At 39.5% G+C, this 13175-nt stretch overlaps 1 protein-coding gene across 1 annotated transcript in view; it reads right to left on the bottom strand.

Annotated features, from left to right (window-relative positions):
• Positions 1-1467: 1467 nt before the first annotated feature.
• The window catches only part of ATM (ATM serine/threonine kinase), a 65863-nt gene continuing 54155 nt past the window's right edge, over positions 1468-13175 (bottom strand). The window contains exons 49-63 of the mRNA XM_054973215.1: positions 12843-13060; positions 12310-12517; positions 10598-10711; positions 8657-8815; positions 8290-8428; positions 7792-7874; positions 7369-7509; positions 6403-6519; positions 5994-6143; positions 5042-5207; positions 4308-4394; positions 4092-4206; positions 3790-3853; positions 3346-3482; positions 1468-3262 (exon numbers count right to left, since the gene is read on the bottom strand). Of these exons, the coding sequence (XP_054829190.1) occupies positions 3079-3262; positions 3346-3482; positions 3790-3853; positions 4092-4206; positions 4308-4394; positions 5042-5207; positions 5994-6143; positions 6403-6519; positions 7369-7509; positions 7792-7874; positions 8290-8428; positions 8657-8815; positions 10598-10711; positions 12310-12517; positions 12843-13060 (2082 nt within the window). The 3' untranslated portion in view covers positions 1468-3078. The remainder of the gene's footprint in view (positions 3263-3345; positions 3483-3789; positions 3854-4091; positions 4207-4307; positions 4395-5041; positions 5208-5993; positions 6144-6402; positions 6520-7368; positions 7510-7791; positions 7875-8289; positions 8429-8656; positions 8816-10597; positions 10712-12309; positions 12518-12842; positions 13061-13175) is intronic.

Below are 13175 nucleotides of genomic sequence, written 5' to 3' on the forward strand. Positions count from 1 at the left end.
CTTGTCTAACATATTTGAAAAAAAATGATTGGATTAGACCATTGCTCTGTCTTGTTGTTAAGTTAGATGTTAAGTTAGAGTTCTTTGAGGGAGTGAACAAACAAGTGGACAAGGGAGACCCGATAGATATTGTTTATCTTGACTTCCAGAAAGCTTTTGACAAAGTTCCTCATCAAAGGCTCCTAAGTAAGCTCAGTAGCTATGGGATAAAGGGCCAAGTCCTCTTGTGGATCGAAAACTGGCTAATTAATAGGAAACAGAGAGTGAGCATAAACGGGCACTTCTCACAGTGGAGGGTGGTGAGCAGTGGGGTGCCACAGGGGTCGGTATTGGGTCCAATGCTTTTTAACTTGTTTATTAATGATTTGGAATTGGGATTAAGCAGTGAAGTGGCTAAATTTGCAGATGACACGAAATTGTTCAGGGTGGTGAAAGCCAGAGAGGATTGTGAGGCACTCCAAAGGGATCTGTCGAGGCTAGAAGAGTGGGCATCCATGTGGCAAATGAGGTTCAATGTAGCCAAGTGCAAAGTAATGCACATTGGAACCAAAAATCCAAAATATAAATACAAGTTGATGGGGTCTGAACTGGCGGAGACTGACCAAGAGAGAGATCTTGGAGTCATGATAGATAACTCACTAAAAACGTCAGCACAGTGTGCGACTGCCATAAAAAAAGCTAATGCTATGCTAGGGGTTATTAGGAAAGGGATTGAAAACAAATCAGCCGGTATCATAATGCCTCTGTATAAATCGATGGTGAGGCCTCATTTGGAGTACTGTGTACAGTTCTGGTCGCCACACCTTAAAAAAGATATCATAGCACTGGAAAAAGTACAGAGAAGGGCAACTAAAATGATTAAAGGGTTGGAACACTTTCCCTATGAGGAAAGATTGAGGCGCTTGGGGCTCTTTAGCCTGGAGAAAAGACGACTGAGGGGAGACATGATAGAGGTTTACAAGATAATGCACGGGTTAGAGAAGGTAGAGAAAGATGTGTTTTTCTCCCTTTCTCACAATACAAGAACTCGTGGGCACTCTATGAAATTATTGAGCAGTCGGGTTAGAACAGATAGAAGAAAATACTACTTTACACAAAGGGTGATAAACACATGGAATTCGTTGCCACAGGAGGTGGTGGCAGCTACAAGCATTGCCAGCTTCAAGAGGGGACTGGACAAATATATGGAGCAGAGGTCCATCAGTGGCTATTAGCCACAGGAGATAGATGGTATTCTCTTTGTGGGGAGGTGGTGCTCTGTTGTCTTGGTGCTGGAAGGAAGGCAGTGGGAGGGCTTCTGGTGTCCTGGCCTCACTGACAGTCCTTTAGATGGCACTGGATTTCTAGCCACTGTGTGTGACAGAATGTTGGACTGGATGGGCCACTGGCCTGATCCAACATGGCTTTGCTTATGTTCTTATGTTCTTATGTTCTTATGTTAGGTTTTAAGACAAAGCTCAGAAGGGGGAAAAGTTCTCTCCTACTCTAACAGACCAAATACAATAATCAATCCTTGGTAAGACCAGGATTTTGCCAGTAAGTCTTATTGGGAAGAAGTGAGTGGTAAAACTTGGGCACATAAATTTTGGAATCCCTGTTCCAATATGGTGAAAAAGGTATATATCAGAGGGAAAATTCTTGCAATTTGACCAATAGCTTAGGTTTGTTCTTTGCTATATTGCAAGGGAATCAACTGAAAAATATGGTTGGGAGATAAACTACAGATTAGCCCACGTCTCTGGTCAGGATATAGATGTTGTTGTTCCCATTTATACTGTATCAATGATCAATCAGCACAGAATTCAAATTGAAGGACATGCGAAAATTTATTCTTCCCATGAAGATAACCATATTTAGCTCTTCCAGAAAGTATTACAATATGAAAAAACTTATCTGTGATTTTACTTATTTTAGCTTACTAGTAAGTTTGTATTAATGTTCCTTTAAACTGTAATAATAATGATGAGGCCACTATTCCCATGATACAAAATAGACAGTCATTGTACAAGGGTAGGATTTCATTAGATGACGCTACGATTTTCGTTTATGTTCTTTGGCAAGGAGCATTCCCTCAAGCCTTAGGAGCCTCTCTCCAGTTTAAGGGACTCTTCTTCCACTTCAGTTGGAGGAAGGCTCTTTAGTCAGGAAAAAGGAACACTTTCCTGAGTGGAATGCTTGGATACATGCCTTTAGCTCCTAAAACAAGTACTTCACACAGCATTTTAGAAAAAGCAAAAGAATATCCAGCAGTTCATAACAGGGGGATTTATTGTGCTTAAAAATACAAATAATTGTAGTCATAAACAATTGCTGAAGAAAAACTCTGTTTGCAAATATAAATGTTTACATTATACATTAATTTTATCATTTCCAAGTCCATTTCTTTTCTAGTACTGAAATGCAGTCTTTCTGGGCTGTATAACCTACATCAGTTTTAAGTACGGTATTTTTGGCCCTGAATTAGACATAAGGGATACCCTTACAGGCCTGGTCTATAAGGACACCATCCACATACCATTAATGAAGGCTCCAAGCTATTTCCACAGCAGACATGCATAGTAAAATTGCCTGGTGTCTCTCCTTAACAGCACCACTGTGTATTTGTAATATGGGAGCTCACATCAGTCTAGATGTCACCTCTGCATAGGGTACAATGTATGGCAGCCAGACAAGGTGACCATTATGCATTTCCCCACTCCAGATTTAAAAAGATACCGAAACCACAAAGAGCAGCACTATACTGCAGTACCGTTCCTAGGCTGTAAACTAAGTAGAGGATATGGAAATATATAAACCATTTCTATTATTTTTAACTGAAGCAAATGATAGCAGCATTCACTTTTTGAAATAAAGTGGTCGCCTTTCCTTTCTGGGTTCATAACACATGCCATGTATCCTTATTCAAGTGAAAGGCAAACCCCACCACTGTCTTGCTCTCAGGCTGACTGCAAGCAAGAGATTGCAATATGTTCAAAAATTGAGACACAGTTTTCAAGAGTTTTTTTTTTTTACATAATTTGAAATGGTGACCACCACTCCTCCCGCCCCTCTCAACTCATTTAAACCCACCATACACATTCAGACCCAGGCTTTCCACCCCGGAAAGAGGCGGCTGAGGTTTTTTGGATCCATGGCTTGCTGGATGAGAAGGTTCACCTGACCACCCACACTGAGCACTGTTCCCTCCTCCACTCCTTTCAGCTTCTCCTGAAGTCGCATCAGGACACGCTCTGCCACTTTATTAAAGGTCTGGGTATCGCTACTGAAAAAAAGAAAATGGAAAGTTATGAACCCTACAGACGAAAAGCAAACAAAAACACCACAAGGTTGACAGAGATTCCTTACCTAGCTTTTGTGTTACATTCTTGATTGGCAGGGTCGAGGCTGCCACTGACGTCTGTCTCATCTTCCGGCCTTTGCTGCAGATACAGAGCTTTTAAAGGGTTCATGGTCCAGTCAAAAAGGGGGTCATACAGAAGTACCTAGATGGGGTGAGACACAAAGTGGTTTATACATAAAGCTGGCAGTACCATTTTTAAGCTGTAAACTCTGGGTTTTCAAGGGGTGTATGAAATTCTTATACTGGAGACCAGGATTAGAACAAATCAAAGGGGAATTCTGGTGTGCTGACAATTCTAGTGAGAAATGTGCCACACAAAAACACACGCATTAATGCCAATGGCGATTCTAGCAGAAGCCAGTAATGATGTCATTTTGGCAATATTAAAGAATGCAAGGAATTAAAGCTCTCTTTTCAGTTTGCAGCTAGAGACATGAAGGAACATTTACCTCTACAATGGTTAGCAGAGCTTCTTGGGAATTTCTCATAACAGCCAGAGTTTTTTCACAGCACCTAGAAAATATTTTCAGATTTTCAATTTCTAAACTAGCTTGCACTTTTAACTGTAAGATTACTTTTCATTTTTTACAACTGTTTATTGGCTATACCTGACTCCTGTACTACATGGTAATTACATTGGTTAGCCTAAATTCTAGACAGTTTTTCAAAGAACTGAACGGCTAGAATTCTGCTGAGCATTTAATGCAGAAACATGAACTTGGACTCTGCACTTGCGTTAAGTGTATCTTACCTCCTGAAGACACCCTCAACCCCCGTGATGCCCATTCCATCCACTACATCTCTAGTTAACCTAAACGGTACAGTTTCTGGGGTGGGAAGGATTTTGCCTTGCTCAAAAGCAACACCTGAAAGAGAATGGAAGAGACACAAATTTTTTTAAAATAAAACTTCAACAAACACAAATGAAGCCAAATTTGAAAACTCAATTCTTTGCTTTTGCATGTACCTAGATCTATGTGTATCAGTTCTGCAGTTTCCTCGTCTAACAGAATATTCTGAACATGTCTGTCTCCAAGGCCAAGTATGTAGCCAACTGAAAAGGGAAAGTCTCAAAATGAAGCCACAAGCACATTAAGTATAGCATCCGTTTCATTTATATATGTCTCTTCATAAAACTATGAAACTTCTAAAGCAGAGCACACGTACAGGCAAATTTGCCTAAACCATGATCCAAAGGAGCCTTCTGTGAACACTCGAGATGGGCGTCTATTTTCCCTTCCCACCACAGTCCATCTTGCTGCATCGAATAACACTCTGAAAGGTCCCCTTATCTTCAGAATGGGTTTTCAAGGGGTGCAAGTGTGTTGGTCCATGGTCCACTTTGGATCCATGTTGAGTAATGCTATGAAATACATATTAATGTGCAGTTCTATACAGAAAACTAATCAGTCCCCAACTACTTCTCAAGTCCTATGTCATATTGACAATATATACTATATTAACTTAAAAACAAGATTTTTTTTTACTATTAAAGCGATTAACCAGCCAAACTAACAGATTACAACTTTTACTCCTAGTCAAAACCATTTGGGTAAAAATGCCATTCTTCGCAGGTCCCATTCAGTGCTTTGGATGAAGGCTGTATTTTTAATTTTATGGCGAACAATACAACTGCACTAGATCTGAAAATGTATAACTGCAAAACTATGACAAAAAAACAACAACACTTTTTTACTGTACCTATTGAGGATGTAGCCACACTGCGTGTGTATGCCAAACGTTTCTCAAACCATACTGCTGGATCGAGAAATTTTTCCATGCAAAAGTAGCGAAACACAGGCTGAAAATTCTGGCATACGTCCATGAAGGTAGCATATTTCTCCTCAGAACCTTTTTTCTGGGCCTCCTATGAAGTGAAATATGGATAATTTAGAGAGAGTAATTGCTTCCTCACTTAGCCTTTATGCTGGTGGAACAAATGTATGAAGATGCTCTTGGCCACTTTTGAGGATGCCTTAATTAGGTAGGAAGACAGAGTATGGACCCCTTCTCAGCATCATGTGTTTAAGTACGGCACCTTTTCTTAAGGGAATCTTCCCTTGTGCTAGTCTACGTAGCCCCATGTGTGAAATTACAAAAAGCGTTACGAAGTCTCCCTTTGGTTTTAGTTACACTTGGCGTCGCTCTACTGGTCTGCAACATGACCAATAAGAACTTGCAATGCCTGCTAAGAGAAAATGGTTCAGGATCTCCATGAATCCTGATCCACAATGAGGTCATTCTAGCATACCATCGAGCTGTTCATGCAGCTTGGTAGAGAAAGCACAGAATTCATTACCCATCTGGGCCCTGCCCCTGACTGCATGAACCGGTTAGTTGACATGGGTTCTGTTTTGCCAGTGGAGCAGTCAGCAATTCTCTCATTCACTAAATGGAATGAGATACTCATTTGAGGTTTAGATCGGGTGCTTCCTTTCTGCTGGAGCAAGAAGCCTCCTGCTGACAGTAGAGACAGTGCAGACAGGAGGGGCAATTTTGACCACTTCCTCCTCCTCAGGGCAGCCGCCCATTCTGCATGGCTTTCGCATCACATGGTTTCCCCAACCAGCAACGTCACCTTCCAGAGCTGACAGGCAGCTGCTGGGGGAAGGAGAAGACAGGAAAGATACTGTTTTCTTCTGGGCTGACTCACCAACATTATCCTTTGACAATAGAGACTACTGTAATCCTTTGGCCTGTATCTTTTATGAGCACTGTTGTCAGTATTGATGAGAAATTCACCCAGAGGAATTGTTCCTGTGCACCACTCTAGGACGCCACTTCTCTGAGAGAGGGGAACCACCTAGGAGATAACCAGACACATATTAATTGGCATTTTGAGCCAGGTTTAAAAGCTTATAGTTTGTGATACAGCCTGTATAACATGGCCCCAGGACATTAAGAAACGGAAGGAAGGGGAAATCACTTAAAAGGAGGGAGATGCAAGAGCACATTCTGGACATTCTTGCATTAATAACAAATAAAGCTTTCAATAAAGCTTGCAAGGAGCTATCATTGTGTCTGTTCAGGACCACTCTTTGGCAACAGCAGTGGGCCCTTGCCTTGTATCTGCGGATAGTCAACTTTCTTTTTCTGGTCTCAGTATTTTGCTGGAGCAGAGCATTGCACATCTGGAAAACCTGTTGCATGACAGCATCCTGTCTCAGGTCATCACGGCCCTTTAACAGACACAGGAAAAGCAAGAACTTAGGAACATTCCAGGCACAGCAAGCTAAACACTAATACAAAAGAATGCATGCAGCAGCAGCCTGACCCTATGCTCATTTACTCAGAAGCCCCACTGAATTACACCCAAATAATTATTCTTAGGATTACAACCTTAAGCAGCAGGAAATATTTTCATACAACACTGAAGCCAAAACAAAGCAACAACATTATATGAAGTGTGATGAATGACACGTTCTTTATGCCTTGCTCAAAAGCTTGAAAGTATCATTCTATTCTTGTTTCAAGCGCTGAATTAAATTTTGCCCTGGTTTTGTACAGAACATATTCCTACTAACTTTGAAATGCTTGAAGTTGACTTTTCATCTCCCTTCATATCAACTGCTTATCATTTTTCGTATATTTTCCTTCACAACACTCGATACCCATTCTAGTTCAAGGAAGATTCAAGTTCACCTCACTGTATATCTCAGAATGCTAAGGGGTGTGCGGCAGGTGCACTTTTTTTGAATTCACCTCCATGTCAAGATCTGCTACGTGGAAGATGTACAAATTCAGAAGGCTTCAAGACTGTGTGTGATCAAACGCATGTTCTGGTGTGGCATGGTTGAATAAGATGACTTGAATGGTCTGTAAGTCATATTTCAGGGTTATGCTATCCAACTGCATACCACACTTTGGCAATTAGGAGTGCTTAAACTATGGATGGTGATCAGACAGACATCTGAACCTGACTTACCAAACTGCATAAGAATAAAAAACTCATTACTCTACATTTAATAGATAGTTTTCTCAGTGAGTGAAAAGACATCTCTCTAGGAACTGCAGCACACAGAACTCACCTTGACAAGCTGCCTCCTCTCTCTCCCATCTGATCCAACACAATCTATTATTTTTGGTAAATTGAGACCTCCTGCTAAGCGAAACTCAGGTTTGAATGATCTTATTGTAATCAAATTTTCATACTTTCCGCTTGGATCCACCTAAAATTGTAAATATGCTGCTATGTCATGTTTATCTACTAAGTTTGTGTCTTTCAAATAGTACATTTACAAGGCAGTATACAGCATAAAAAGATACAAATTATAAGCCATTAAAACTAACAATAAAACGCAACAAACTATTGCCATGACAGTTGCCTCTTGAAATAGGCAATATGCACAGCAGAACCTGTTAAAATTCCCCTGGCCACCATTCCAGAGACGTTAATGCCACTAATACAACAGTGTAAGAACTACCAGTAACAAAAGTGAAGTTTTATTTACCTTCGTTTCCAAGGTAGGTACAACAACATCTTCCAGATTCTTCAGTTTAGTAATAGGCTGATCAGATGGGATACTTATGGCTCCTGCATTAATAACAAATGCATATATTAAACAGTCATTTACCACATTAACGTATGTTGAAAGGTGAGGCCCTGGGCCCTCTTCTATGAAGAAGCAACTTATAACACCTCCCTCTTGACATTACTGAAATTATTCCAAATACCTCAATACCACCTCCAAGTCTTTTAAAAACAAATCTGTGCACAAATGTTTATTCCGGCATAGTAGCAATTATTTATACACAGTTTGGACCAGTTAACTGGGTAACAAACCAATTAAGAGACAAGTAAAGTACCTTGCGTGATAAAGAAAAATATTTAACACAAAATCAATGATAAATATACATGAGAATTGTTCTCTTCACATTGCTATCAGTACTGATTCTACCCAATAATCAGTGTCGCCCCCCGCCACACACACTCTTTCCCAGTCACTCACTTCTCTGAGATTTCCAGGGATTTGCATCCAAGTTTGCTAAAATTATATAAGCATCACAAAGGGCGTCGACATTTCTCACCATATCAGCTCTTTGGCTTTTTATCATGTTAATTATATTGCTAGCAGCCTCCATTCGATCCTACAGAACCAAAAAATGAAATACTACTTAAAACACAGTTTGTACCTCTGATTGATTTTGGATTAAAATTGGGAGGGTAACTAGGGAACTCCAGGGGAACGGGGAGGGAGGATAAATAGGAAACGGGACAATTTGATGCTGTGCAGTGTTCAACAGTGTTCAACATGAAACCTGTTCTCAGCCAAAAGAGTTTAATTAAATTACAAAAATACAACAGAATTCAAGTACCATGTCCAATGGGGAAATTTCTTTTGGTGCATTTTTAGTTAGTCTGCTTCGTCTTACTGCTTCCGGTCTTGTCAAAAATTCATCCTTGTTGGCATTTGCTAAAGCCAGGATTATAAATAAAGTGTGGTGTGGATGATCTAGAGAAATCCTTGCTATAAGCTATTAAGAAATATAAAAACATTGGAAACATTGTATAAATAAAATGCTACCTGTGATCTCAGCATTAAAGAAAGCACCAAAGGTTTAATAATTATGTTGAACATAATTTAATTCTGTATCAGTCTTGTTTTATATATCACAATTAGTACTTTATAACATAAATACAACTTAAAAATACAACTTAATAAAATACAAGTTTAAAAGGAATAAAATGAGCTTTTCATGTTTTAGACCTGAAAAATGACAGAAGAGCTTGAAAAACTCAGGTGCATAAATAATTACTTAGCTCAAGTGTATGAATAATTACATTATTATTTAAATTATTTCTGTACTGCATCATATCTATAAGGCACTTGAGGTGAACAAAAATAAAATACTTTAAAGATCTATCAATAAAAACAATAAAATCAGCAGATGTAACCACACTAAAACAATAAAAGCATCAACAGTAAAAGCTTTTTAAAATTCAGTAAAGCAAAGAAAATCACAAAATGAAAAATATACATATTAAGAACAGATAAAAATAAAAAACAACAATCAAAGAAGAAAATAATATCCAGTTATTAAAATAATATAAAATAATATCCAGCCAACTGTCTGGGTAAATAATCATCTGATGCCTAAAACTAGGTAGGTAGTACTGGAGAAAGAGTTCTACAAATGAGAGCTATTGCTGAGAAGGCCTTGTAACTTGTGGCCACCCATCTTGAGGACTTATAATAGGGTCAGCTGAAATAAATCTCAACGAATGGCCCAAAGGTGCACTCTTTAGTTGTGTTCACTCATACTCAGTTTGAGTTTTCTTCCTGTTACACTCCAGCTCTCTATGAACCTATTTAAGTTGCCTGCAGCAACTCTATAAACCATAGCTCCAGAGGAGTTAGGCGTGTTAGTCCGTAGTCGCAAAACAGTAAAAAGTCCAGTAGCACCTTTAAAACTAACCAACTTTATTGTAGCATAAGCTTTTGAGAACCACAATTCTCTTCATCAGATGCAAATAAACCATGGAGCTGAAAGAGTTATTTGCTGGGAGAGAACAATTAAGAGCAACTGGGTCCACTGCCCAAGTCATGATTAGATTTCTGAGGTGGACCAGAGCTTTTGCAGAAATGCCAGTCACGTCAACTAGAAACTCTTCGTTACAGCACAAGACTGACTGCCAAGTTTGCATAAGATTACAGCTTGAAATTGCAATTGTATATACAGTTAAGACAGGTGTACATTCAACTGAATTCCATGGGACTTATTTCCAAGAAATCATGCACACTACCAGGATAGGATTTGGTTTTACTGTTATAGCAGCTAGTACTTCATGGGTTAGATCCAGAGTAAAATTCCTATTTGTGCTAGAGCACTTGTGCAAGTGGAAACACAAGAAAAAAACGGCAAAAGAGCCCCCAAAGTACAATATGGGAGAGGGGGAAGATTCTTGGCCTTTCTTGAGCACATTAAATAAAGCTTAGTAGTAAGATGACTACTTAGTAATCTTAATAGTAAGAGTTCTTCTTCCATTTGCGCAAAGCTGGATCCAACCCAGTGTCTGGATTTCTAACACGGGTTTTATAAAGTAGCCCTGTTTCTGGGAAAACTTTAAATCGTTCCCAACTGCAAATTATACCTATGTTACAGAATGAAGCACTAAAATATAACATAACACCTAAAGATCCTCAATGTCTAATCAAGCAAGTGTACAACACAAGTAAGTTTGTCTGTTTTGAAAATATATATATATATATATGCAGGTCACAGGAAAGAAAGGTTTCACAGCTGATGATCAATTACATTATTCAAAATATGATGAAATCCTAATCCTCCCATCATTTTGGTTCCCATTCTAGCAGCCAGTTGGTACATCAAAGGCAAAAACTTGTAGGATGGTATTTTCTCTGCCTCTTTCTGTAGTACATGTAATATAGACAGGAAACAAAAGCAACAAGAGAAAAAGTTTATATTTAAAAAACACAACACATGTTGTTTAAACAAGTATCACTGCATTTCAAAACCTGTTTTTCTAAACATTATGAATGTCAGAGATGTAAATGGCTACTATTTTGCTACAGAAATACCATACCACACAGTTCTTAAACAATTATCAGATGACTACTTGAACACATTAAAAAGACCAATAAAGATGAGCTCACATAGGCATAACTGTATCATGTTTACAAGTTTAAGCAGAAGACAAAGAAGACAAACTCACATAATGTGGCAGAAGGTGAGCTTTTTATTCTGACAGCGTTTTACAGGTAGGGGAGAGAGAGTGCATGTGTGCAGGGGGCAGCGGGGGGCGGGCGGGTTGGGAATTGAATATAAACATAATCAGGACATTCAGATTTCTGCAATCCATACCCTATTGCACTGTTTATTGGATGTCCCACCCTGCTGCTTGAATTTGACTTACACTCTGTAATCGGCCTTGAGGGTCAGTGAGAAAGGCAGACTGTAAATAACATATATAACTTAAATAAATGAAAATATATTTGTTACATCATGTTAAATAATGACTTAAAATAAATGATTCGGGTTTAATTGTTTTAATGATGTTATTGTTATTGTTTTTGTTGATGTTTTAAAATGCGGTTTTAATATGTATATTTTAACTTGTTAGCTGCCTTAGCGGCCTTTGTGAGGGCAGAAAGGCGGGATATAAATCTGGTTAAATAAATAAATAATAATTAAATGAAGAGATCAACTACTGGTAAAAAAGTGAAGAAAGCAACACACAAGCTGCATATTCCACAAGCCTAAGCAATCAGAAACTCAGTGCAACAGACTTCAAGGGGAGGGAGTTCAAACGTCAAAGGTGTGTTTCAGACTAAGCCTCCCCCAATATGGAGGCCTCCTCCATTCCTGTACCACTCCACTGCTGCACCCCGGCTTCTCCCTCTTCTCTCCCTGTTGTGCCTGTGGAAGATCACAGGCACAATGGTAACCACACTGAGGCACCCCCATGTGCCCACAGCCCTGAATTTCCTTTTCCCTCATGTTATGCAGCTCAGCCAGGAAAGGGGGAAAATCTCCATAAAGGGCTGTGAGGAGTGAACTTAGGTCTTCCTCATGCTGAAGTTGGTCGTTTCCCTGCAACCACTCTGCAGACTACCTTTTAGCACGACTGAAATAGGCCAGACTGAAACAGGCCCTGGGAACACCCACAAATCATGCTCTGAATGACGGCCATTCTCTATTAACATGGGGATGTCCTGTTTTCCACGCAGGGAACTATCTCCTCATGAAAGCAGCCTAACTTCTCCATGAGTACAGGCTATGTAAAGGGTGAAAACGAGGTAACTGCTCTATAACTGAAATAACCCCCCCCCCCCCACACACACACACACCTTTCTTCCACAAATTTCAGGAAGACTCCCATGCAGTCACTGGCCAGACCCAAACCTGTTGCTGTATCTGCTCACCAATTATGCCCTAGGATCATAGAGAATGCACCCTGCACCATTCATATACATCTACAGAAGTAAGAAAGCTACAAAGGAGATAACCTTAATCATAGCATTGATGTCAGAAACGCCAGAGTTCTCAAGCCAGAGAGAACAAAGCCGGAAGATCCACATGTCATACTCTTCTCCGCTCAGTAAACAGCTGATGTAGTTCTCAACAGCTTTGCACAGGAAACGTCTGCGATCTTCTCTCAGTGCATGAATTGCACGTTCATCAAGTTCAAGCTCCCGTTCAACTTTGACTGTGTATCTTATCAACAAAGATTTAGAAATAAAATAATCACATTCATGACATGTATTCAACCATCCAAAGACTTCATGAAATGTGACATCCCCATTTCCCAGCCCACTGAGCCCCCTGAAATTTTGTTCTTGGGGATCTGCAGGTCCACAGAATCACCACAAGAGTCAAAGTGAGGGTTTATAGTGGGAAGCGTTAACAAGAAGAAATTGCTGCCCCCCTCTCCTGAAGGTTTGCGCCATTAAATCAGATGAACGCTCATTAACTTGCTTTCCATTAATGGGCAACATGCCACATTCATTTTTGGCAACAACATCTCAGTTAAGAGACCTACCTGTTTTTCTCAATCTTATGCTCTTTTAGGAGGCCAACTTCCTCCTTGGCTGCCAATAACAAAGCTTGCTTGTTTTCAAACTCAGAGGACTTCATATAGTTTTCAATTCTTTGGTACTGAGTATCTGAAAAACGAGCTAGAGACAGAAAAGCTTTCATTTTCCCACTCTTTAGCTCATCACTGTGGTCATCTTTTTGGCTTCCTGCAACTTCTACTGCCTAGAAAGAATAAGAACAACAATAACCCATGTTGGCTATTTACTGATCAACCAACAAAGAGTATAGATGCAGATAAAATATATTAAAAATTATACAAGAAAAATATAATTTTCTA

The sequence above is a fragment of the Eublepharis macularius genome, chromosome 3 (assembly GCF_028583425.1).
Source record: "Eublepharis macularius isolate TG4126 chromosome 3, MPM_Emac_v1.0, whole genome shotgun sequence".
NCBI classification, from domain to species: Eukaryota; Metazoa; Chordata; class Lepidosauria; order Squamata; family Eublepharidae; genus Eublepharis; species Eublepharis macularius.